The sequence below is a fragment of the Orycteropus afer genome, unplaced genomic scaffold, assembly GCF_000298275.1.
Source record: "Orycteropus afer afer isolate SDZICR_OR568_19922 unplaced genomic scaffold, OryAfe1.0 scaffold00061, whole genome shotgun sequence".
Taxonomy (NCBI): Eukaryota; Metazoa; Chordata; class Mammalia; order Tubulidentata; family Orycteropodidae; genus Orycteropus; species Orycteropus afer.
The window spans coordinates 11,280,071-11,306,748 of NW_006921648.1; the positions used below are offsets into that span (position 1 = coordinate 11,280,071).

Consider the following 26,678-nt stretch of genomic DNA (forward strand, 5'->3'; position numbering starts at 1 on the left):
TTAGTCTGTCCTGTTCTCGTTATTCCTTTCAGATGCCAGTGTGGCGCTGACATTGGAGGGCAGGGCGGTATTGCCAGGTAGCCGGGAGGTACCAGCGGGTTCAGGGTGCTCGGAGTATGCTTCCTTCGGGGAAGCAAGCATTTCAGCTCTGTCCTTCTCCTCCAACTTCCTCTCCATGGTTGCCACCAGGACCTTGAGCCAGGCGTTCTCGGTGAGGAGGTTCTCGGAGGCGTCGGCCAGCTCCTGGAGCTTGCGGGCCACCTCCTCAAGCTCGCCGGTCTTCTGCTCGTACAGCGCCTGCAGCTGCTCGCTGTGCAGCCGGAGCAGACTGTGCTGCTGCTCCAGCGTCCGCTTCTGCCGCAGCAGGCGGTGCTCGTCTTGGCGGGCGCTGGCCAGCTGGGCCTCCACCTGCACCTGTGCGCGGTGGAGGGTGCTGATCTCCTCTCGCAGCTTCTGGATCTCGCGCTCCAGGTGGGAGATGTGCCCCTGCTGCAGGGAGGCCTCGCTCTGCAGACATGCCTTGGTAGCGGGGCTCGCCAGGCTCTGGGGAGCAGAAGCGGGGTTTGAGTGATGCAAGATGAACTTGAGCAGGTTCGGGAGGGTGATGGGAAGGTCTTCAGGATATTTCACACTAAGGTCCTTTCTGAAGAGAAAGGAAAGGAGTCAGAGATGAGCATGACAGGCAACATATTTAGTCCTAAACCAGACTGCTACTAAAGGCTGGGGCGTTCGTGTCCTATCCAGGAAAGATATTCTGAGGGTTTTACTTACTGGTGGTCAGCAAAGAAATGAAATGTCACCTGGGTAAGAGCCTTTCTGAATCTCTGGGCTGCCGCACACAGCCATCAAAGGGGAGCAAGGTCATGGTCATTCCGGTCCTGCTGTCCCTAACACCTTTTGGTACACATCAGCCCTAAAATGATGTTGCCAAAAAAGGATTGGAGTAGTTGGTCGGGAATGCATTTCACTTTGTTATAAAAGTGCACAGTGGACAGGGCCGTGTTCACTGTCCCCTGTTCCAACACTGTCAGGATAATACCACTGTTGCCCTCAAGAGCTGGGCATTAGTGGCTTTCACTTTTACAAAGAGAGCACATGACTGGAGGGCTCCTTGCCAGCGGCTGTGCTGGGATAGGAAGCTTCAGGTGTGCAGGTCATTCTGGACTTGCCCAGGCTCCCCTGTGAAGGTGAGCTAAACCCCTCAGAAAAAGGTGACCTGAACCTTGACCAGCAGACCAACCAAGAGACTGAGATGACTCAGTGCCACAGAAATGAGGAAGGGGAAGAGGGAACTGCTGAGAGGTTTTCCCAGAGCTTTGTGGAAAGTACTGATTCAGAAAATTCCATTTTTGAAATTGCCATTTAATTGTCTGACAACCAAAAACTCTACCAAAGATACACTGACCTGTGCATATACAATCCAAATACAACAAATCAAAACGACCGGCTTTACCAAGCAGTGGACAGACAAGTATCATTGACCGCAACCTTCAGGGAAGGGTGCTTAACCGGATCCAGAGCCAGGCTGCTGCTCCCTGGCGTGTGTTCTTAGCCAGGCAGCTGCTCTGTGCTGGGGAACAGCCACATCTGTAAAATGGGGGCAAGACTATCACCACCTACTTCACAGGACAGATGTGTGGGTTAAATGATAAGGAACATTGGGTGAATGTTAGCTTCACAAAAATACCGAAATTAAAATGCCATTGCACTGTTCCTTAAAAACCAAGAAGAAACTGCTAATTAAAAGCATGTATGCACTTCCCCCACTGAACCAGTGGCCAAATAAGAAAGATAAAAGGGGTTCTTATCAATGGGTAACAACTACTCCTCCACATCAAATAAAAAATCACAAGGAAATTCACTTCAGATCTGCCATTTTCACAATGTAAGCACACTTACAGGTAAATGGAATAATTTTAAACATAAAAGAGTGTTTGGAACCCTGCATGTGAACTGTTTTGTAAAACAGTTTTGGGGCAAGTATGTAACTACCCCTCCTTTAAAGCATAGTTTTCTCAGCACTTTAGCTTTCTTGGGGGAAGGGGGGACCCAGCCATTCAAAGCACAATGGAAACCAGCTGTCTGCAGTGTGCGGGTGTGGATGGGGACGAGGCTGTCACCATGCAGCACAAGGCTAGGACCCAACCAAGGGCCCCAGCAAGCAGCTGCCGAGATGCCTTGGTGCAGGTACGAGGACGCCCTGGCAGGCCAGCCCACGGCATCTGTATATGTGCTGTTAGAGAATTCTGGGAGCAGTCTGCACAAATCTGCTAATGGGATGCTAAAATGCTTCCAAACTTCAAAAGCTACAAGGGCAAAGTTTCAGCAAACCGCTTCTTAGCTAAGTAAGTAGTCATTCTGAAAGTGTGGTGTTAAAAGGTCCCACTGTTGATGTGACTCAAAGTTCACTAGGAGCATGCTTTGGCACCTCTAGCAGGTCAAAAGTCTCTGGGTCGAGCAGATGGTTAAGTGTTCAACTAACTAAAAGGTTGGCAGTTCAAACCCTCCGCAGACCCTCAGAAGACAGCCCTGGACATCTGCTTCCAAAAGGTCAGAGCTTTAAAGATCCTGTGGAGCAGTTCTACTCTGACACACGTGGGCTGCCATCAGTTGAATCAACTTGACGGCAACTGGTTAGCACATTAAAAGCCAAATTTTTTTTTTTTTTTTTTAAATATGTATCAGTGAGCTATAGGGTCGCTACTCAAAAGAATGCTGACGGAAGGGCAGAGCTGCCCACTGGCATCTCAGTGGAGCACAGACCCCAGGACCACCCCCACTCTGATCCCCTCGTCTAGGGCTGGACCAGAGCACCTACACTCTGAAATGTCACACAGAGTCTGACGCAGGGTCCTGATGAGGAGGCATGACTTGGATGCCTCTGCCCAGGGAAGATGTGATGAGGAACAGGATGAGGCCAAGGTGTGAACTGCGACAGAGGACAGGCTCCTTCCTAGGGTCTCGCTCCTTCCTGATTATAAAGTAAGACGTGCTCATTGTAGGTCATTTGCCAGCATGTAACACCATGTAAGAATCACCCCCCAGTCACCTGTGATCCCTACTTGTCTCAAGTAACCACTGCCAGCATCAGGACACTGTGCCTCCTGTGCATGCGTGTAACAGCACACATGCAAGTTTCAGTTTTATCACAGTGCATATCCAATTGTGTATTCTCACTAAAAACAGCATAAGCATGTGAACCCTGAAGAAGCTCTTATTGCTTGTTATCAAAAAGCCCTTTTCATTTCCTCTTTTGTGAGCTGGTAGCTTCTGTCCTCTGCCCATTACCTTCTGGGTAAAACAACAGTTCACTGTGGACCAACTAACAACAGCTTACTTCACTTCTGACTGTCATTTATAGGAAATAAGAAAATGTCTACTCAGTTTAAAGAAATAAGCCAAAAAGGCTTTGGTTTTCCAAGCTCCTTCCATGAGAACAGAACTGAGCAGGCTTTTTGTATTTAGTATTAACGTTCTTGACTGTCCTACTTCAAGGGAAGTAGTAAGGGCTGCAGTGACTGTCCCACATGGCCTCTGGATGACAAGCTCCCCCTCACTGTCACCACACAGGGCAGCTCTAGGATCACGGTCACTATCCTAGACTCAACTCAGGTTCCAAACACACCACCTCCTCACCCTGTCACCTCTTCTGTGCCTGGCTCTGTTCCTCTCAATATACAGCCACTTGTTCTACTTGCTGAGGACTCCTTCATGCAAAGACAAGTGCGGGGTGCTATGGCTTTAATGCTACTTTTGAAAATCTAGTTCTTCAAACTACATATGGCTTTCTAAAATTACCCTTCACTGAGCTTCATGCCCAGCCTCTGTCCCACACACAAAACTGCTGGTGTTACTGCCTCCAATTCCTTGACTGTGGCAATTTACACACTTCTTAGAAAGAAGTGGCAGTCAGCAATTGAATGAGGTGAGTCATGTTCTGTTTTTAGTGTGTGATTTGACAGAACCCTAACTCTACTAGAGAAGAATTCCAGCAAAAACCCTTTGAGATAAAGAGCAAAAGCCAAGGACACAAGTCAGTGTGTATACAGGAAGCACTCTCCTGGAGAAATGTGAAAAACAGAGCAGTGGCTATAAGAGTGAGCCCAGGAAATCATGTCCACCAAGGGCCCCGTGTGAGGGAGGGACCTAGCTCAGGTAAGCCTGCAAATGCTCGTCCCACTAAAGGAGACACTGTCAAAGCCCTGCGACAGAGCCCTTGAGAGTAACCATCCTGAAAACAAAAGGGAACCTGCAAAGGGGAGAGCACACTCAGTTCAGGGGGCCTCAAAGGGCCAGAATTTAATTTGTTTCCACTGAAACATTTGCATCTGCATTCTTGACTGTGAAGCTGGCTTTCCTCTCCATGTGCCTCATCCTCGCTTGTTGGGGTTTTCCAGGTAGTTGCTGGAATAAGTGAACTTAGAATCCTTTCAAATAAATGTGAAAAGATCAAGGTGTACCAGCCCATGGCAGACATTCACAAGTCCGTACATAAGGCTCCTTGAAGCCAAAGAAGGCAGGCATGTGTGATGTGTGTGTCCGTGCCGGGTGTGTGTGTGTGTGTGTGTGTGTGTGTGTGACCAGGTGCTGCCCAGTCAGCTCCGACTCACAGCAACCCCAAGTAGGAGGTGCGGTTGTTAAGGAGGCCTCCAGTTCCTTCCTATACAGCAGGATACAGTGGTGGCTGAGGACTACAGGAGATACAGTGCAGGCGAAAAGCCTGGGGCAGGCAGCACCTGGACCCCAGAGTGCTCAGGGGATGAGCTGCTGGTCTGCCCTGTGTCACGAGGGGCACTTTCCTGTCCATCTCCGCATCCTCAGTGTGTTCACGTAGGCCAGGAAAGCTAACTGAACTCCGAGGGCCACACTGACGCACGTGTCAGAAAAGGACACTGGACGGAGCAGCCTTCTGACAAAACTCAACACCATACCCAACACTCTGATACCAAAGCCTTTTTTTTTTTTTACCCTTTGTCCCTAAGGCTACCTTTAAAAAAAAAAAAAAAAAAAAAAAAAGACAAAAGAGACTAGCAAAGATACGTAGAGACAAGTATTGAGATTTCGGTAAAGGGAAGGGCAAAAAAAAAATCACTCAAAACAGTATAACTACCCTGATTTGATAACTCTAATAACTATAAAAATTTACATTTTACTTTCCTGAAGTATCTTCAACCCCTTTCATTTTCACACCTCAACAGAGGAATCCCATTGGCCCAGTATCAGAACAAGGCAGCATTACCTGTTGCAGGGAAAAAATAAGACAGTCGGAAGACGGTCAACCATGAATTCCCAGGGAAGATCATTCTGAGTTACATCAATTCTGTCAAAGGCAAAGAGAAAGAACAGAGAAAGTCAACAGTCAGCCCAAGACACCCCAACCTGAAAGGGTGTTCCCTAACAGGTGAAGAACCTGGCACGTTTTCTGGGGCTTGGGGAACAGTCCGGCCCAACCCGGTGAGCCCAGGCTGGGGCGTGAGGCCCCGTTGCTCCATGAACATGCAGTTTTCCACTTAATTCACTGAGTGCTACAATCATGTCCCACAAGTAAAGATGAGCTGCTGAAAACACCTCACTGTCACCTGACTGGGTCTGACCAACTATTTTAGCTTTGGGAAAAGAAATGTCTGAACAAAATATACCATGCCTCTGTGAAGATGGCAGGAAACGGGGGGTAAAAAAAACCCTATTTTATATTTTGTAAATCTGGACAGAGGCTCAAAAAAGTATGTTTTCTTAGCAGATTTTAAATGAGTTTCTAACACAAAAACTCTACCAGTACTAAATCGTCCAAGCTGTTCCATCACTGTCACATAACCAGACACTCTAGCAGGTTCTGTCCAGCAGCTGGCACTGAGCTGGGCATGTAGCCAGGCTCTCGAACACTTGTTGGGGCCCCAGGACCATGCCAGGCTCCTGGGCAGGTAGAGCAAGTTCTAACCCCTACGGAAGTTCTGCAGGGCCAAGGGCCCACCAGTGTGGGCATTCACAAATAGTGCACACCAAAGACAAGTGTGCTTGGGATCACTGACAAGATGGGAGTTTTCAGAAAGTATAACTGGGGGGAAAATCGATGCAAAAAAAGGATGAAACTCACTTGAATAAACAGCACAACTAAATTAAAATGACTACACACAACTTAAGTAACAAAACCATGCTCTTCCCTCTGTGATAGCCAGCCTACCTAAAACATCAGGGATTTCGTTTTTTAAAACAAGTGGTATTGAACATATATATTCTAAGTGGTATTGAACATTATATTCTATAATAAAACTTGTTTCTCCTCATTTCTACTTCAAAGAAAGACCAAACCATAAAGTCAAAAGAAAAACATTGTAAAAGTCCACTCAGAATTCCATTGGGCTACTCAAGACCCTCATTCAGGAACACGTATCCTGCTCTGGGGGACATGCTGACCTATTTTAAGGGCTGTAAGCATACATTTCACACTCTATTCTTTTCAATTAATTGTATGAAAAGCACTGTTTCCACGGATGGATGAAAATTCCATCAAATGCTCCCCCATCAAGTCCCTTAATATTGGGTAGAGATGACATTATTGCAACCAGCTCACGTGTCTCTGGAATTCCTACTGCCTTCATTCCCCAGAGTAAAATTAACTGGGTGAAAAACGGACGAGGGTTCTTGTGATTTTTCACAAATTCTGCTAAGATTCTTTCCAAAAGGTTATGCGACCATACCTATGCTGTCATTCGCTACAACTGACTGGACCCAACTCGCTTTATCAATAAAAGTTCTGTCATTTAAAATATCTCTTTTCATGTCATAAGGGTAACTGACACTTAGCTGTTTTAATTCACAATTATGGGACTAATTTCCCCACTCTGTCCTCTTCCATGAGAAGTCAGTTCATGTCCTTCGTTCACCTGGGGTCCCTTCTCAGTGGCTTCTTCAATCATCTTCATCTTGTAGGCTCTGAAGAATGAATGCCTGATTCTGAATTCCAGCTCCCCCATTTATAGGTCATGTGACTGGACAAGTGACCTCACCCTGCTGTGCCTCGGTTTCCTCATCAATAGGTGACAATCATGCTTGCTTAGGAGCATTACATCTGTGTGTTAGTGTCTGTACGTGTGTGCATATGTCTCAGATGAGGCTCTAACGATTACTTACTGCATATAATAGGTGAATCACATAGCCTGTAATCTGTATTTATTGTTCCTTTTTTAGTCTGTTTTCCTTGCAAATTTTTCTAGAGCAATCTGTTCATCTTTCTTTCATTATTTTTTCAACTGCTTCTACTATGGCAAGTTCTCATCTTTCAAAACAACTAGTGAATCTAACATTCTATTTTCTGTTGTTTCTTTCTGTGATTTGAATTTTTATATTTAATTCTGATATATTGGGGGGCTATTGGGGGGTGGGAGATAAGGCTTAAGTCTCAACAATTTGCCTCCTGAAACTGCTTACTACTTTATTTTAAAACTCTTTATTTGATTCTTTTTTCCCCAAAAAAGTATTTTAAATATTTGTGTGCGTTTGCTCAAAAGCCCACATACAGTACCCAAGGAATCCTAAAACTAGAACACTTGGCTAGCAACCAACTGTCCCTCTTAATTTGTCAACCAGGAGGAACGTGAGGCCTGCTGGGGAGATCTAGTCAAGGGCCCACGCAGGTAGGCAGCACACCAGGGACTGACCCCTCTTGCGGACTGGTTCTGGGTCTTCACATGGTATCCCAAGGAGCTGGCCATGCGGTGGGCATGTTGGCTCCCAGCCCAGTGCTCCTCCCACAGAGATGCACTCATTTTCTTAAGAATGCAGGGCTAAATAAACACACCAGCATCATGGAAGGAACATTCCAAATTCACTAGGAAAACTTTGGTTTTGACATGGTTTTGCTCATAGCTTTATCCTGAGGATTCAATTCCACCAAGTTTTACCCAAGGATAATGGGAAACAGGTGGGTCCTCGCTAACCATCCAACTAAGCTGGAAGAAGAGCGACCAGGCACATGGTCCACAGTGCCACAGAGCCTCCTTACCTTGCCACAGTGAATGTGTCAGCTGGCAGGAGCCGAGCTAGCTGGATAAAGACGTGATTGAGGGATGGACAGAAGCCACACCACTGTGCATAATAAAGCAGCAAAACATCCTGTTGGAAGGGAAGACAGCTGTTACTTCCACCTGGCTCCTCTTCACCTCCTCCTCCCTGCGCTTAGAATCCCGCAGACAGTCAGTAAGCACTACTTATGCAGAAATTATGATTAAAAATGTAATCTTTAAATCACTCCAATTTTGTACATTAATTGCTCTTTTTACAATTACTAAATCACAGTGTAACTCACTCAAGTCCCAGAGTAAGACTGTCATGTGGTTCTTCACAAGCCACCTGCCCTGCCCACCCCAATAAGTGCCGCTGGGGGAATGATTTGCATTAGCTAGATGGCTTGACTTCTGCCATTCTCATGACTCCATACCTGTTTTTGGAGGACAACTTCCCAAAAGGTATCAGTTGTCACTTCAGTGATTAAATGCCGAGAAGGGAACTGGGCAGAGTCACTCCCAATGAGATGCCTTTTCAAAGGACTGTAGAGAATGCTGAAGTTTTGAATAAAAGACTCTAAAAATAAAGAGAAAATGAGATCAACTCTTCTCTGGGTTCAAGGAGAGTAGCTGGCCTACTTTAAACACCACATTTCAAAAAGGGGAGTGGTTTCACAGACTCCCATTTTTAACACTTTACTTACAGGCAGAACCCTGAACGAAGCTGCCCGCTGTGGCCCAGGGCTCAGCTGTGGTAGTATTAACTCAGCAGACAGGAACCCAGATACTGCAGCACTAAGATATCCTAATACTCACAGGCTAGGAATTCTATCCTCTTTTTTCTAACATGGCTGGTCCACAAATAGACACAAAGTGAGACTGCATAGGCAATCTTCAACCTGCAACACTAAGAGCAGTAAGCGTTAACTACAGAGGCAGTAACTCCACCACCTGCTGTCATGTGGAGGGTGGCTAATGGTCATGAGTTTGAAGACAAGGAGCTATTATTTGTTGTTGTTGGTTTCCTTTACTAAAGTTCTTCAAATTTCTTTTTAAAATGGTTATAAAAAATAAGCTCAATTTTATTTAGTGGAAAAGTACATGAATAAAACCCATGAACAATGCATAAACCTAACTTGAACCTACAGCTCTCCCCTCCCCACAAACACGCGCATCCCTTTGCTGTCGTTAGCAGCACTGATGCGGCTTTCCCTTCTTCCAGCCCCCTCCCACTGTGCGGTCCTAACTGACAGTGAATGGTCTGCAGAGGGAAGAGGAAGGACAGAGCAAAGAACTTCCTGTGACTACAGAGGAGGATTCCCTGCAGTATCTGAATCCCTTACTTGGCTATTTCTGAAGCATAACACCAAGAATTATTTTGTAATTTGCATGAAACCTAAATTCTGCCCTAGAGTTAGCTGACTTGAGTCAACTCTCCAAACCAACCGTATCACACAGCAGATTATGTTTTTGTTTTTCACCAAGTCCACTATCAATCTTGTTACCAACTACAGGACAACGAAGAGCTGAGCTGGACAGATTTAGAAGACTAAAAGAAATCTGAAGTTAGTGTTCAGATTACCCTTGGATTCAAAGTGAATGTATTATGGTCTCATGGAATTTTTGCATATGACTGAACAGAATGCAGGCAAATCCAAATAACTTCCTTAAAAAATAGAGGCTTGTTTCAGTTTAAGAAAACGCAAACTCAGAACACCAAAATGTAGTTTTAGGAACTATAAATAGTATACAGAGACAAATAATGGGAGTAAGTACAACATCAATAATTATGCACTTCATGAAGTGACTATCACAAGGTCCCTTTAAATGGTGAGGAGCCCTAGTGTTTATAATACATAATTGGATGTAGAAACATTAACATTTATACATATCTTTTCTCAAAGGTGTCTAAGATGAAAAACAAGCCTCCCCTGGACTTAAAGGAGAATGGTTACTGATTCAGGGGTTTTTACTTGACTCTCTAACACATGAAAAGGGACCTCTAGTGGCATAGTGGTTCAGGTGCTCGGCTGCTAACCAAAAGATTGGCACTCTGCAGGAGAAAGATGAGGCCAATCTGCTTCTCTAAAGATCTTCAGCCTTGGAAACACTACGGGCCAGTTCTACTCTGTCCCACAGGGTCACCATGAGTCAGGATTGACTTGATGATAATGGAGGGGTTTTTGTTGTTAACACGTGAAAATAAAGTTTCTTTCCTTCCCTGCTCAATCCTCCTTTCTCCATCTGGCAAGCACTGCCCCCTGGCCTGGGTCTCCAATGAGGCTTAATTAACATGGCTTTTAAATTCTCACTTCCTTGAGTGTGCCTCGAGGGCGTCAGCCAAGTCCCAGGCTCAGGGCAATGTGGGTTAGTTCACTGTTGCTGCCAAGCCTGGAGGGCAAAGTGCCTTTTTTGCTGGTTTGCAACCTGATGCTTGTTTACCATTAAACCGAGGCACCGAGGCACCGAGGTTACAGCAGCACTCACCCTCCTGAAACAGCAGCAGGACAAATGAGGTCTCCCATTTAAAACCTGGGCGACAGAAAGGAGGAGTGGCAGCTCTACTTCCCACCCAGTTTCTGCTCAAACTCCTTTAGCACGAAGCTCTGTGTGGCTCAAAGCATCTGTCCTGGGAAGCCTGAGCTGCCAGCCTCCCGACTCTGCCCTTCACAGTGGCTGCGTCCCCCTGAGTGCAACTCGCTCCATTAGAGAAAAGGAGAGGTGCTGGCAATCTCCAAAGCTGGACTCTGACCTTCCCACCCCCCAGGGCTAAGTGACGCAGTTATCTGTAAATTGTACTTAGGAAGTTTCCGTTCCACCTAACGGACTAAGTTGGCCACCAGGATTCTCCCATTACCAATGTAACGAGAAGCCTACCTAACAGTTACCAAAATGAGTCAAGCAAAACCAATTAGGCCTGGGGAAGGAAGCCCCAGACAGTACCTAGGGTGAACTTCCTCAGAGCTTGTTTCGGGTCCAAGATATAATGCGACTCTTCCTTCACATCCACGATCGTGGCGAACTCTCTCACGTGAGCGAGGCTCGGGGCCCCCAGCCTCTCTGCATATAGCCAAAAGAGATTGGAGTCCAAAAGGTAGATGTTCAGGGTCTTGTTGGTTCTGCAGCTCAGACCTGTGAAGGCTGCGCGGTCCGTGTCCAATTCGGAAAAGACAAACTGGTTCTCCTCAATGTGAGGAACAGAGCTTGGGGAATCAACCTCACATTTCTTCTCCAGGGAGGAGAATGCAATGGCTGGGGTTTCAAAGCCCTCTTGTCTGAAACTGATGAAGCCTGTCACGCCCCTGTGTATGGTCCTGCAACATGCAGTGTAGTAGCGGAAAGGGCTGTAGGAACTTAAAAAATTGCTGCACTCTATGCCATCTGATGTCACATGATAGAAGGTCTGCTCCTTGAGGTAGAAGGAATCGAGAGCTGCAGCCATCTCGAAGAAGCTGCACTGCGGCGCGCTCAGCGAGCTGGGCCTGACACCCCCAGCGGTTTGGTTGACGCACAGCTCACAGACGTTGTGGGTCCTGGAGATGGAGTGCCCCTGGGGCAGCACCACAGTGTTGCAGCAGGGCGATGTGGTGATCAGCGGCGGGTCCGGCAGCTGGGCTGGCGCCTCAAGTGCCAGTGACTCAAACACCGGAGCGTCGACATGTTGCAGGTGCTGGAGGAGGCGTGCCACCACCTGGTCCCCGTGACAGTTGTTGTACTCCAAGGCCACTTCGGTGATCTGAAACACAGGGGGAGCTTGTGAAATGCACAGGGCGGCTGAGGGAGAGCCCCCGGGCTGTGAGGCGTGAGGTCTGATGAAAGGGCAAGCTGGCTGGGGACCGCCTCAAATGAGAAGCCTTATACCAGAATTAATCACAGCAAAGAGGCTGTGTTCTCTTTCAGAACACTGCATTTATTGTGTCTTTTACCCCCCAAAAAAAGAAAGAAACAAAAAAAGGTCTGAGGAGCACAATGTTCTAAAAAGACCTTTTCTCCTCTTGTTCTATCTTAATCTCTTCCACAAACAAGCTGAACACGTCACTCTCTTAACAAGTAGTAGTCTGTTTCTAGGGATGGAAAGGACCTTGCTGCCAGTCTACTCACCAAGAAGGGAGCCTGGAAGGCGAAGCAGCTTCCCCAAGAGCACATCTAGGTCGTCAGAAACCCAGGAACAGAATTTAAATCTTTCAACTCCCCGTCACATGCATCTTCTACCATATGTTTAAAATGGCTCCATACTATGTCTTCTTTTAACATCTTTACTGTAACTGATATTCTAGAAACTTCCCCAACATCAAATAAGTGGAACGGAGTACCTCACAGCATACACACTTCCAAGGAAACCCATGCCCTGTAGAAGGCAAGAATTCAGCCTGCTCCAACATGACTCACCACCTCCTCCACCCCCAACTCCTTCCTCCTCTAACACCCTCTGGATAATGGCATCATCAAGTAAGAAAACTCGGTCAACCCTCATTTCTGCTCTGTGTCACACAGGCTTGGAATCCAGCCAGCTCTGGCTTCCGAGCAGGCCCCCGCTCCCCATCCTTGTGGCCACGGCCTCAGTTCAGGCCACCACTCTTTTCCCTCTGCCCCTGCACTGAACGTCCACCTCTTATTTTGACAAATGCGACCGTGAGCAGCATACTCCTCAGCCCCCCACTGGGTGCTCCCCATGAGCTCTCAGAATAATCCCCATCCCATCTGGCCCCACTCACCTCTCCAGGCACTTCAGGCCAGGTCACAATGCCATGCCTCTGCAGAGGCCTTGGCCTGGGACTCTGGGATACTCCCTACGACAAGGGTCCTTGTCCCCATACCCAGCACCAGGTTGTGGCACAGTCAAGCTAACCTCCGCCCCAGAAGGAGCTGCCTTCTGCTCTCCAGTGTCCCTGAGCCTTCCGGTATTTCCCAGTCCGCTCCTCTCCCCACAAGATGGTGGGGGCTCACAGGCAGGGCCATGCTGATCTCCCCTAAGCCCAGCACATGGCAGGCACGGAGCAAATGCTCAGCAAACACCTGATGAATGAATGGCTCCCAGGGCAATGCACACACTCCCATTTCTGGGTGAGTGTCTGCTTGACCCTCAGACCAGCATTAATAATTCAAATTTGCCTTTTACTCCAAGACTCGTCCATTCCCAAACAGAGTATCTTTCACTACTCAACCCCTCCCCCTCCCAGCTTCATGAGAAAGACAAATCATTCTAACCCAAAGCCATTCACCCTCTAAACTAGCGTGTTCACCTAAATGAAATCTTGCCAGTAAGTTAAAAGATATTTGGTCACTCAGGACTTTGTTTGCATTAATAGATGTGTGTGTGTGTGTGTGTGTGTAAAACAGGACTTTAAATGCCTTCAGTCTGATTCAACCCCCTGCTGAGAATTTGCCCTTCCACCCCAGAAAGGCACTTGACTCTGCTAACCAGAAAGCTGGCGGTTCAAACCCACCAGCCACTCCTCGGAAGGAAGATGGGGCAATCAACTTCTGTAGTGATACTGCCTCAAAAACCCAAGGAGGGGTTGCTATGAGTCGGGTCCAACTTGATGGCACATAACAACAACAACCCCAGAAAGGCAGAATGAGAACCAGCATTTTAACCAGATTCTTACATATACAAAAATATCACCTGGGGATCTTGTTAAAAGGTAGATTCCAATTCAGTCTTTCTGGGGTGGAAAGGCAAATTCTCAGCAGGGGGCCCAAGTGGAATGAAATAATTCTAAGGCCTGGTATAAAACCATTTTAATGAGTGTATTTCCAATTTCAAAGAAAACACAAATTTCTGAACAAATAATGTTTACAGGGAGAGTTAACTCAAAACATATGCATGTGTACAGAGAAAGACGCAGACAGTTCTTGGCAAAAACCAGTCACTTCAGATGATAAACCTCCGTTTTAAAGGGTTTCTTTTCCACAGCACAACATCACAGGCTTTTCTGGAGAAGGCTTTAAAAGCAGGCACATTATCCTAACAAGGTCAAGTCTATCTAATCCAGAGCCCCGAAGCCCTGTAGCCCCATCTTGGTGCTGCTCTCCATTCAAACACGGAACAATCAATCACCACCCCCCAACACACACACACACGCACACACGCATGCACAACTTTAAAGATTTACTGTGTCTTTTACAAGAAAGAGAAGTCTAAGGAGACTACATGTCCAAAAGAGATCTTGCTCGTACTTTCCATTCTTAATATCGCTCACAAAGCAGCCATGCAAAGGATATTTTTAATTGAAGAAAACATTTTGTATAAAATGATGCTCCTGAAGAATGCACAATTCTTACTTTCCCAAATAAACTGAACTGGTCTTTACTTTTATTCCTTTTACAGAACAGGCAGTTTTCAACACACAACTCTAGTTACACTGCACATGTACATCTAGATACCATTTTATGTGAACAAAGAAGGAAGGTTTAGCAAAGGTCTGTAACTGCTTCCTTTCAGTTCCTTTAGTTACAGAAATCTGTAGGCCCGAATCGATAACCATACATGTGCTTGGCAGCTCCATACACTTAACGCTGCAACGCAAAGCTTTCACAGCAAAAAAGTTGCAGAGGCTCCCGGCTGACTGACGTCACCACTTCTTTTGGTAACAAGTTGCATAATACACACTGGATGTCGTATAACCTCTCTAGAACTCTCTAGAGACACCAGGTGCTCATGGCACAACACTGCCATCAAGATCTGTGCCTTTCAGTGTGGGTGTGCATGTGTGCATGTGCAGACAGGCACGTGTGCAAGGGCAGCTGCCCTGCCCTGGACGTGTCCTTCACAGACCAGCCACCATACTTCTGGTTGTCTCTTATTGATGCCCTGCCTCACCACAGCTTCCTCACTGGGCATATCCCCAACTCTGTCTCCATCACGCTAAGATCACTTCTCTCTTATCGACAATGTAAACTTCAACTTTCTGCCCTAAATCAGGCCTAACGGTAACAATGGAAAAATAAGGCTGCCTTTTGACTCCTTAAAAAGCTGGAATTAGAAATATGGTTTGACCCAGCAATCCCATTACTAGGTATATATCCTAAAGAAGGGGGAGCCAGGACAAGAACAGATATATGTACACCCATGTTCATCACAGCACTATTTACAATAGCAAAAAGATGGAAAAAACCTACGTGCCCATCAATGGAAGAATGGACAACCAAACTATGGTACATACACAAAATGGAATACGATGCAACACTAAAGAATAACGTAGACTCTGCAAAACACTGCATAACATGGATGAACTTAGAGGACATTACACTAAGTAAAATAAGTCAGTCAAAGAAGGACAAATATAGTATGAGTTCATTATTGTAAAAAGTCAAGGAAAGGTTTATATATGGAAGGAAATTTTCTTTGTTGGTTACCAGGGGTGGGAGGAGTGGGGAGGAAGGGAACACTAAAAAAAAAAAAATTAAAAAAAATGTATTGACCCATGTCACTTTAGTTTTGTGTATTTCACTGTACATAAATTATATTTCAATAAAATATATTTTAAAAAATAAAAATAAGGCTGCCTTAAATGTTCTCGTGGTCAAGGAGCTGCTGTTGTTGTTCTTATGTGCCCTCGAGTCAGACCCAATTCATAGCCACCCCTCACTGGGTTTCCAAGGCAGTATCACTACGGAAGTAGATAGCCCAACCTCCCCTCCAAGGAGTGGCTGGTGGGTTTGAACCACCAGCCTTCTGGTTAGCAGTCAAGTGTCTTAGGCACTACACTACCAGAGGTCCTGGTCAAGGAGCTGTTGTTTGTTGTTGTTATGTGCCATCGAGTCGGACGACTCCTCCTTGGGTTGCCGAGGCAGTATCACTACAGAAGTAGATTGCCCAACCTTCCTTCCAAGGAGTGGCTGGTGGATCTGAACCACCAGCCTTCTGGTTAGCAGTCAAGTGCCTTAGGCACTACATCACAGAGCTCCTGGTCAAGGAGCTAGAGGTGAGTTTATAAGTCATGTGAGCATGATGCTCATGCCCAATGACCACACCCAAACCCTCAACAACTTTCTTGTCTCTGGTCACTGTGCCACTATTTCCCACTTACAGATGGGTCCCATAGACCCTGATATCCACCCCACTGCCACCATCTGAGCTCAGGTGCTCGTTACCTCTCACTTTTCCAAAACACTGCTACCAGGACAACTTTAACATGTTCACATCCAGCTCTGATCACATCACTTCCTTGTCAATGAGACTTTGATGGCTACAGCTAAGCCTAAAATCTTCAAACAAGCACACAGGCCCTCCTTCCAGAGGCTTTTTCAGAGTCTTCTCCAATCAGCCCTTTAAGGAACCCAGTGCCCACCCACCTTGTATTATTTCCTAGTTCCTAAACCTGTAAGCTCTGGTAGCATAGTGCCTAAGGCACTTGACTGCTAACCAGAAGGCTGGCGGTTCAAACCCACCAGCCACTCCTTGGAAGGAAGGTTGGACAATCCTACTTCCGTAGTGATACTGCCTCAGAAACCCAAGGAGGGGTCACTATGAGTCGGGGCCGACTCGACGGCACACAACAACAACAACAACAAGCCTGTAACTTTCCCACCCCTGTGCCCTGCCCCAGTCTGCCCCTTCCCTCCTGCTTCTCTCGATCCACCAAGATCCCAGCAGCCCCAGGTTTCCCTCCCAGCACTTCTCCTAGGCCCTCTCCTGTGCAGTCTCAACCTTCTGGGCCTTTCTGCATAGCCTCACCTTCCCTCTTCCAGATCCCTGGCTTACAGCTGACCTCCTCTACCTGTAATTACAAGCAGGCTCTCATTCCCCCACAGGAGCCTTGATGGTATAGTAGGTAAGCGCTCAGCTGTTAACCAAAAGGTTGGATGTTCAAAGAACTAGCTGCTCCATAGAAGAAAGATGTGGCAGTCTGCTTTTGTAATGACTGACGACCTTAGAAACGCTACGGGACAGTTCTACTCTATCCTACAGGGCCACCATGAGTTGGAATCAACTCCATGGCAATGGGCATGATGGCTTCGTTTGCCTACTGGACAAGTCTTGAAACCAAGGCTGTGTGTTCCACCCCTTTTCTTTCCTGCTGCTCCCTACCACAGTGCTCAATAACAATCTGCTAAACTAACTGAAATGAAGAGGGACACGTATAGATGGACACTTTACTTGGCTAAGAAATCCACAACACTGCTAAGATGCCATCTGGTTTTCAGAGTTATCAACCATATGCTGGAGTTGAGGGAATCCATCCACCTCACAGGGACACTGAGCCCTCAGAAAAGGAGCCACAAGCAAAGCTATGATCAAAGAAAATAAAAAAGAAGGTGGAAGAGCTAGGAGGACGCAGAGGGAGACATCTGGTCAGAAACAAAAGGCTGGAAAGCAAGTGTGCCCCTGTGCCCCAAGCCCCTGAACAGCAGAACTGAGCTCCAGGCACACAATACCATCCTGCCCAGAATGACACACCCAAATCAAGACAGGGCAGAACTCTTCAGAAAAGAACTTTAAAAAGTGACGGAAAAATCCCTAACCAGAGTTATCACTTTGGCTGAAAACCCCACGTTTCCTACGAAGAGCTCTGAGGTTCTTTGTATTAGATATAGTAAAGGCTTTGAAGAGTACCCTAGCTCATAAATGTTTACGTAGCCAAGATCTTCTACAGAAACAAAGTTTTGTTCCTTCGAGTCCTTCCTATTCTGAGGAGAAAAAAGAAAGCTATTCCATCTCTCTCCGCTTCCCTCTTCCTCTAAGCCAGCATAAAGGCATTTGTTCAGAACACTCCCCAGCAGGGATAATCAGTTTTAACAAGAAGGTTCCAGAATAGCAAAGGGCAGGGTCTGGCTGAGCAGATGGGCGGGCTGGTACTGAGGGCTTCGGTGCAGCCAGGGTCTGGGCAGTAGGGTGAGTGTTACACTAGTGTCTGAAACTGGTTTGGGCCAATTAAGGCCTCCTTAAGGGAAGGGAAACATAAAACCCTCAGTAAATCCAGTTTTGCAATCCCAGGCTCCCTCTGCTGATGTTACTGCTCTAAGTGCCTCCAAATGGTCCACATATAGAATAAACTCGCACCAGAGAGGGCGTGCACCACAGGAGGCAGTAATAGCGGGGGAGACACAGACTCCTAGCTATGGCTGTCTCTGAAAATGCCTCTGGTATCTGCACAACAGGGACACCTTACGCAGGCAATGCCACGGTTGCTGCTCCTGGCTGCTGGGCTGCACACTTTGTCCTGCTGTCCCAAGGATGGCCAGGGGCAGCAGTTTCGCAGGAGCACCAACAATGACATCACCTAGGCCACACTAAGGAGCTCTGGTAGCATAGTGCCTAAGGCACTTGATTGCTAACCAGAAGGCTGGCGGTTCAAATCCACCAACCACTCTTCAGAAGGAAGGTTAGGCAATCTACTTCCATAGTGATACTGCCTTGGCAACCCAAGGAGGGGTCACTAAGAGTCGGGTCCGACTCAACGGCACGTAACAACAGGCCACACTAAACCCTGACTTGTCTCTGTCCCAGCCCCAGAGGGGAGGCTCACATCAGTCCCCTTAGGAAGAGGGACATGTGGGGTTCTCTGGAAAGGCTTATTCTGGTTTTCCCTGTCCTTGCCACCCCCAGATCTGAGCAACTATCAGCAAATGTGGCCAGAGAGGCTGGGCCGTTCCTACCCTAGCCATGGGCTCTGAGTTCCCTCCTTCCTGCTCCCTCGTGGGGAAAAAAGTATAATACCACCAAGAGGCAGCTGCCACTACAGGCAGCCACTCAGCTGCCAGTGCAAATGACTCTCAGCATGGAAGGAGTGACGTTCAGTTAACCATGTTTCCCTGCTCCTTAGAAGAGGGCTGAGGCACTTTTTCACATTATTGCTCTTACCTCATCTATTAAAGGGTGACTTTCTGCTAAGGGATTAAAAGGTATGAATAAAAGCAGTGCTGGGCCCTTCTTCAGTTCATTATTCAGCAGGAGACTCTTGCCTCCATGTGGTCGCAGCCATTGAAGGAGCATCTCCCGGTTTTCTAAGGCCCATTTACAGATGTTCTCGGCTGTGTAGTTCATGACCTCCCTGGGAAAGACCTGTGGAGGACAAAGGCACCAGGGTAAGACAAGGCTGAGAGGCCAGGCAGGATCAAGGGGCTTCTGCACGGTCCTCGAACAGCCTGCTAACCTCATCATTTCACAGGGGAGAGAAATGAGACTCAGAGGAGTGGTGACATGATCTGCCCCTGGTTGTGTGGCTAACACCCAGATGCCCTATTTTTCACGAGAGCACAGCCTCACAAGTGGTGGAACAGCAAAAGCAGTTGTGACAGGTGACTTTTAGATCATGTGAGTCATCTTCTTTCCTTTAGGCAGACAGGTCTATAACCAAGTACTCGCCCCTGCCTGCTGCTGGAGGGTTAACAACCTCTACCAACTTGTCTAAGGGGAGCTATGGACCAGTACTGGGAAGTTCTGAAAAGACTGAAGACTAGCCAAGGGAGCAGACTGTGGAGTCAAGGATCATGGAGGTTTGTACCATGGTTCCATAGAAGCCACACCACAAGGGCAGGATGGACACTCCATGAGGGCAGTGGTTGGTGTCCGTTTTATCCCCAGTGACCAGACCACCTGGCACAGAGCAGGAACTCAACAAATATTTGAATGCACCAATGAACGACCTAGGACTTGTATGAGGCATGGACCATACTTCACGTGTATGGAATGAAGGAAAAGAGACACTCAGGCTTTTTGTTTTGTTTTCCTGTAACACCAAGTATGTCAGCAATAAAATTATTTTTAAAATTTCAATGACAGGAATCACTGGACTTCAACTAAAACTCCCAAAAAGCTGCATTGGAGTATTCCACAAAATAAGATTATTTCAGATCCTTTCACACAGGTTTCAGTTGCTTCAAAATGAAGATGGCCGTTTTTTTCAAACTACTGGGATCCCAGTAACATTTCATTTGACAAAAGAAACTCGGATGTAAATAAACCAACCTTAAAAAAAAAAAAAAAACTGAACTGAAGCCGTGAACCCAGTGTCATTCAGTCCTACCTTCGTTTCTCCATCTATTTAGAATTTCTTCCTCAGTATCCTTGACTATAAACAAGTGTGACACAGGCGAGCTATGCATCACGCTACAAGAGACGGATGCAGGAGAATGGCAGGTGGCAGAAGCAGATGAAGTTGAAAGAAGCTTAGACAGAGGCACAAGGAGGATGGGTGGACAGCAGGGAGACAATCACACAGCAGTGATTCTCAAAGTGGGATGGTGGGAGTTGGAAAAGGCACATCAAATATCATACTAAACATTCCCATTTAGAAAACGCAAAAATACATTTGAGGTTTTGGATACAAACTGCAAGAAGTAAAGCACAACTCTTGCCATCAGATACACAGACGCCAGGGTGGCTAGCAATAGAGGGGCACCCCCAGGAGGGCAAGGGACACCCCTGGGAGAATAAGGGGCACCCCCGGGAGAGCAAGGGCCAAGCAGTACTTCCAGAGGCACAAGACTTTGACGTAGAGTCTAGGGGAGCATGGGTTTAAAAGGGCTGGTACCACTGGCACAAGGATATTCATCTTCATATGCCCTATAAATCACCAACACTGGCAAAGAAGTTAGAGAAACAAATACTTAAGAAAAATAAACTCTCAGGATGTGACTGAAGAAGAGCAATAAATAAAGAGCAGAAGCACAGGACTAAGCAGGGTACAGGTCAAAGCTCAGAAACAGCTGAGTTGAGGCTGTTCCACCAAAAAGCAAATAAAATCAGGGACCACGAGCAACAATGGAGAACCAGGGCTCTCTGGGAGGAGAAGCCAGCACTTCTCACAGTGAGTGACATGGGTTCAAACTTCATTACATCATCTAGGGAGAAGAGCATGTCACATGTCACATTACCACTCTTGATAACTGGAACAAATGAGCAAACACTGCCCAATGGAAGCTTAACCTCTAAGAACATGGGCACAGAGAAACAACTCTCTAACAGAAAACTCTTCAATTCCATCCAAACAGGAAAACTAACAAGGTTGTACCAAAGTCTAAGAATATAAACAAAGAATGTCTGGATGTTCAATCCCAGAGCCCTGTGACCCATAGGTTCGTAACCCGGGCACAGGCTCTAGGCAGGGGAGGAAGGAACTCTCAATGTGCATATAAAATTGTGTGCACTTTCCTAGGGAGAGTGTCCATAGCTTTCAACCGATTCTCAAAGGAGTCTATGACCTAAACAAGATTAAGAACCACTGCACTAATATAAACACGATTTCAAAATACTTACAAGTGATGTGTTGAAATGTCTATGTAAATACACACTTCCAGAGTGTACTAAGGATACCAGTTTCGCAAGATGCTTATTTGTGATAACCCCAAATCGTACTGTTCCTAGGTAATCTGAAACAGAAAATTTTCCTTTATTAAAGAAAAGGCCTATGCCTTATATCAACCACAAAACCCAGTGACAAACCTTGATGCACAAATCCCCCAGGAGCAGCTCTTTGTGGTCGCCTAACCCAGGTAGGAAACAAGGAGTAGGAAGATAACCTTCCTCCTGAAGCCGACCTTGGTCCTTCCTATGCACTAACAGTTCTGCCGATCACTACCAGTCTGTCCATCTGACCTCCTCTCCGGCCCCACCTCTCACTACCCTGGGGTCACATCCAGCTTAGTCCTGCCTCAGAGCCCAAGGCACATGCTGTTCTCTGGAGACTTCCCATGGCCAGCTCCTCCTCACCATCTCAGCTCGGGCCTCACGGACCTCGGACCTCACGTGCTGAGAAGCCTTCTCCTTCAAGGAGGATGACAGGAAACGGGGTGGGGAGCCCACCCCGCCTTAGCTATTCTCTCTCTCTCTTTTAATAGCACTGAAGAGTTCTTATCAACATCTACATAATCTCACTCATTTAGATTTTCCTTGGTCCAATTTTCCCTGAGTTCTGTGAAAGCAAAGATCCTGCTGTTCATGGTTGTTCTCCCAGCACCTAGAGCTGTGCCTGGGGCCTATGGTAGGGGATCAGTAAGCATCTGCTGAATTAATGAACTAACCATTTATAAAGAATTCATACAAATCAATAAGAAAAAGAACATGGTTAAAAATGGGCGAACCATAGGAAAGGAAGTATCAATGCTAATTACAGAAAAATGCCCTCCTGTAACTTCACTATCTCAGGGGAAAGCATATTAAAACAAAATACCACCTTTTGTCCTCAAATTGTCCAAAAAATGAAGACTTAGGAAATGGCAAGTATTGATGCCAGTAGTGAAATGAGCACCGTCATACACTGCTGAGGGGAAGGTAAACTGGCACAGCCACTCGGGAGAGCAATGTGTGGTATGGATTGCAATGAAGAATGGCCACAGCCTGTGGTCCAACTCGGCTTCCTAGTCTCAACTACACATGGCAGCAGGAAAGAAACACCCACATATGGGGAGCCATCGTCACATGAAGGACAGTCAACAGGAAATACTCCACACATGTTAAAAAACTATGAGGTACGGGCTGTCTATACAAATACACCGTATCTTCAACACAAACATGAACAAGAAAGCAAGCTGAAGAAAGATAAAGTACACCTTTTTTATTTAAAAACAAGTAAGTCTCATACTTACAAAACAATTATTTTTTTCCTCTACAGACACATCTGTTTAGAAATGTATAAATAATCTGAAAGCATAATAGAAGTGATTTTCTGTTGGGGAATGGAGATCAAAGGGCCTTTATTCTTATCTATAAAGTTCTCACTTTTCTCAAGGAGTTTACAAACATACTGCTTCCAATTAATAACTGATTCAAAGACTTAATGTTAAAGAAGGGTGCTGAGCTAGTGTAAAAGGCACATCTTTCCTGTTCTCTTTCTGCTTTATTTATACTCAATCAAGTATCAGCTAAACTCTGGATGTTACCCAGTTAGAGCTAAGAAGCCAGTACACTAAAACACTAAGGCACTGAACACACCCACTTCCACTTCATCACCTGAGCCCCACCTTCCGGCAGGCAGTGAAGTCTTCTCCCCCTCAGATAAGGGGGGGACAGAGGAGGAGGAAGTGGTAGCATATGTCTCTAATGCCACTGGACCATTTTTAATACAAACAGATGAGTTTAAAATGGCACAAAACAAAAGAAAACAGGGAAGAATAAACTAGAAATGAAAGAGACTAGTTGTCTATGGAAATGGGGGGTGAGAAGAAGGGAAAGTGGGAGGCTGGCGGCAGCAAGGGTGAGGTACTCTGAGCACTCCTTGTATCTGACCCTTACAGCCACAGTGAGGTGTCACACACCCTTCACATCCCCCAAAACTAAACAAATAACACCAAGCAGGAACTAGGGGATTCAATATGGAAAGCAAACACTAAGGGACACCTCAGGGAAGGCCGGGTGGAGAAGAAAGGAAGTCACCTAAGTACCTGAGTGGAAAAGAGAATCTTGGATGGATACTGTAAAACTACAGATAAAAAGAACTGCACAAATGCTGTCAGTCTAGTTAGCAAATGCGTTTCTCACAAGCATATAAGTTAGCCATTCTGAAGCTACACGCTAATTTACTTATCTGTAAGTAAATATATGCTAGACAATGAGAGCTGAGTTTCTCTGTTGGACAAGGAAGTTATTAACATACTAACATAGAAACGAGGGTGTGTGCCCATATGTGGGCTTGGGCACATGTATTTCCTAGCTCTGTCTACTGAGAGGGCCTAGGAGGAATGATACCCTGAGAGCAGAGTACACCTAGCCCATAGATCCTGGTTTATAAACACCATTCCCCAATAAAAGAAATCAGGACTCCTTGATGAATAGATTGATTCTTGAGCTGGGGCAAGGAAACTATAAAATGAGCCTGAAACATCTCGTGTCAGATGTAAGGAAGTGCTCAAAAACGATGGGGACTTGTTCAAAGGACACAGGAGCCAACCCCAGGTGCTCCTTGTGACCAAAGCTGTCACAATTTGAGCAACAAAATAAAGCAATGACAGTATATAGAATTAAATAATATATTCATGAGTCCAGACAATAGAAGTGAGCAGGTACAGCTCTTCCTTCCAGGAACAATACACTAGTAATGAACAAGGAGTGAGAGGAACCGTGAACTTGCCACCAGACCTCCACAGTAGTCACTGTTGCAAAGATCCATGGATGCTGCTACAACCAGCGGGCAAAAGTTACTGAAGATATTTGCACAGTCTCAAAGCACTCCCCCCTTAGGTGTTTATTAATTACAAAGGGAAAGACAGTAACTTTTGGGCGGAGAAACCAATAGACACTATCTTAGCTAAGTGATCAAGGTTAACATCACCAGCTCTAAGACCCTATTATCACGAGCACATTTCTGTGGTGTCTCACCAAAAATGCATGACCTCATTCCAATCATGCAGAAACATCAGAGAAACCCAAATTGAGAGGCTTTCTACAAAATACCTGACTAGTGTTTTTCAAAAGTATCGAGGTCATGAAAGACAAGGAGAGACTGAGGAATGATCATAAGTGGGAGGAGATTAAGGGGGAAAAATAACTAAATGTAGTGTGGGATCCTTCACTGGGCCCTAGAACAGAAAAAGGGCATTAATGGAAAAATGGGCAAAATTCAAACAAGGTCTTGAGTTTAGTTAACAGTATCATACCAATGGTTATTTCTTAGTTTTGACAAATGCACCGTAACAAACGGTTAGGTAATATGGTTATATAAAATGTTAATATTGGGAGAAGCTAGGTGAAGGGTATATAAGAACTTGGTTCTATTTTTGTGACTTTTATACAGTACAAAATTAGTTCAAATTAAAAAGTTTCTGTCTGTTTTTTTTAAATAGCATAACACGTAATAAGCAGAAAGACCTTGAGGGCCAGATGCGTTAGGTTCCCCCATCTGTGTCCAGCCCAGACTCTGACTGGCACCAGCCCACCAACCCCTCCACTTTGGTGTCTCAAAGGCATCTCCAACTTAACATGGCCAAGCTGCTCTATCTGTCCTCTCCCTCAGTAGCCCACACTGCATCCTTCCATTCCAACCAAACCTCCTGCCTTCCTCCTTCCCTTCGTCCCTCAGGGCCAATCGTCAGCATGTCCAGAGCACTCCAACTCCAAAACACTCTAAATCTCATCACCTTTCACTGCTACCACCCTGGGGCCCTGGTTCAAATCCTCAACATCTCTTTCCAGCAACTGCAATGACCTCCTAACTAACCTCCCTGCTTCCACTTTTGCTCCCTGTGGCTGACTGGCCATTCAGCACCCGGAGAGATCTTTACACAGGATCACATTACTCCGTGGGAAACAGCGTTCCAGAGACTTTAAAAGAGCAAAGCTGCTTACCCTAGCTGTCAGGCTCCTTTGTGATCCTGCCCTGCTCCACTCTGGCCTCACCCCAGACCACTCTCTTTCACTGACTACACTCTGTTATATCAGCCCCTGGCTGTTCCAGGAACACAGAGCTTGCTCCCATTTCCTAACAGGCTCTTCTGTTCTCTCAGCTCTTCATTTGGGCGCCCTTTCTCATGGCTCAGGTCTCTACTCCAAGGCTGTCTCCTCATGCAGGCTTCCCACAACACTCTCTTCTACCCGATCAAACCAAGTTCCTCCCTGTACCTCCAGCTCTCTGTATCCCCTTGTCTCCACCTCATGTCCGTCTTGGCATTCAGTTCTGTTTGTAATTACATTATGCTTTTTTTTTTTTTTACAAATTCAATGTCTGCTGCACTTCCTAGAATGCAAGTCCCACAAGGGCAGAGATAGTGTTTATCTTCTTCAATGCTCTATTTCCAAGGTTCTGTGATTTAAGAATTGGGCTGCTAACCTCAAGTTTGGCAGTTCAAACCTACCTGCTGCTCCACAGAATAAAGATAATGGCAGCCTACTTCCATAAAGATTTATAGCCTTAGAAACCCTACAAGGCAGTTCCACTCTGTCATATAGGGTCATGATGAGTCGGAATCAACTCGGTGGCAGTAGGTTTGAGTTTTCTTTTACATTTCAAAGATAATAAATATTTGGTAGGTAAATTAAACAGAAAAAAGTCTTTAAGAAGAATGGCTAAGTGTCTGAAACTATTCTTGTGCATTTACAGTTGATAAGTATTACTCTGCCCTCCTAAGAGAAACTCTGGCAGGTCCACAGTCCATAAACTCCAAACCAAGACTTGAATCCTGACTTCAAGACAGTTTCCACTACTCTGCATCCCTGCATAAGGACAAACTATAGATACAAGGCCAAGCTAAGAAGCTTAAGCACCTGAGCTGGCAAGGGAAGTAGAAGAAATGTCAAGTTCAAATCCCAAAGCTGTCAGAATAAGCAGGACCCAGGAGAGGTTGAGAACTGGAAGAGAAAAAGGGACCACTGTCCAGAAGGAAAGGGCTGCACGGTGGGGGTGGGTAGCCAGCAGCCACAGTTATAAAGAGAAGGATAAGCAGCCCAGCCTATGAGGAAATGCACTTGATACTCTGCCAATTATTAGAGCGGAGAAGTAAACAGTGACAGCCTGTCTCAAGGGTTGAAAGGGGCCATAAAAAAAAAAAAAAAAAAACACTTAAGGAGGCTGAGAACTATAAGGTGTGATACTCCCCTTGTTACTCTAGACCCCACACCCTCTTGGTAAACGGAGGTGTAGCCATCCCTCACTCCCACCCACCTTCAGGGCTGGCAGAAATTCCATCCCAGTCTGTGCTTGGATGGAGCCTGGTGCAGTGTAGTAAATTACTTAGTGTGGCTTTTCTACCCATGTTGTTGTTGTTGTTATGTGCCGTCGAGTTGGCCCCGACTCATAG

General features: G+C 46.1%; 1 protein-coding gene across 1 annotated transcript in view; it reads right to left on the reverse strand.

The window, feature by feature from the left end:
- TXNDC11 (thioredoxin domain containing 11) overlaps window positions 1–26,678 on the reverse strand; it is a 79,948-nt gene continuing 53,270 nt past the window's right edge. The window contains exons 6-12 of the mRNA XM_007939629.2: window positions 21,208–21,320; window positions 18,811–19,011; window positions 10,947–11,739; window positions 8,438–8,580; window positions 8,003–8,112; window positions 5,240–5,320; window positions 1–643 (exon numbers count right to left, since the gene is read on the reverse strand). Of these exons, the coding sequence (XP_007937820.1) occupies window positions 1–643; window positions 5,240–5,320; window positions 8,003–8,112; window positions 8,438–8,580; window positions 10,947–11,739; window positions 18,811–19,011; window positions 21,208–21,320 (2,084 nt within the window). The remainder of the gene's footprint in view (window positions 644–5,239; window positions 5,321–8,002; window positions 8,113–8,437; window positions 8,581–10,946; window positions 11,740–18,810; window positions 19,012–21,207; window positions 21,321–26,678) is intronic.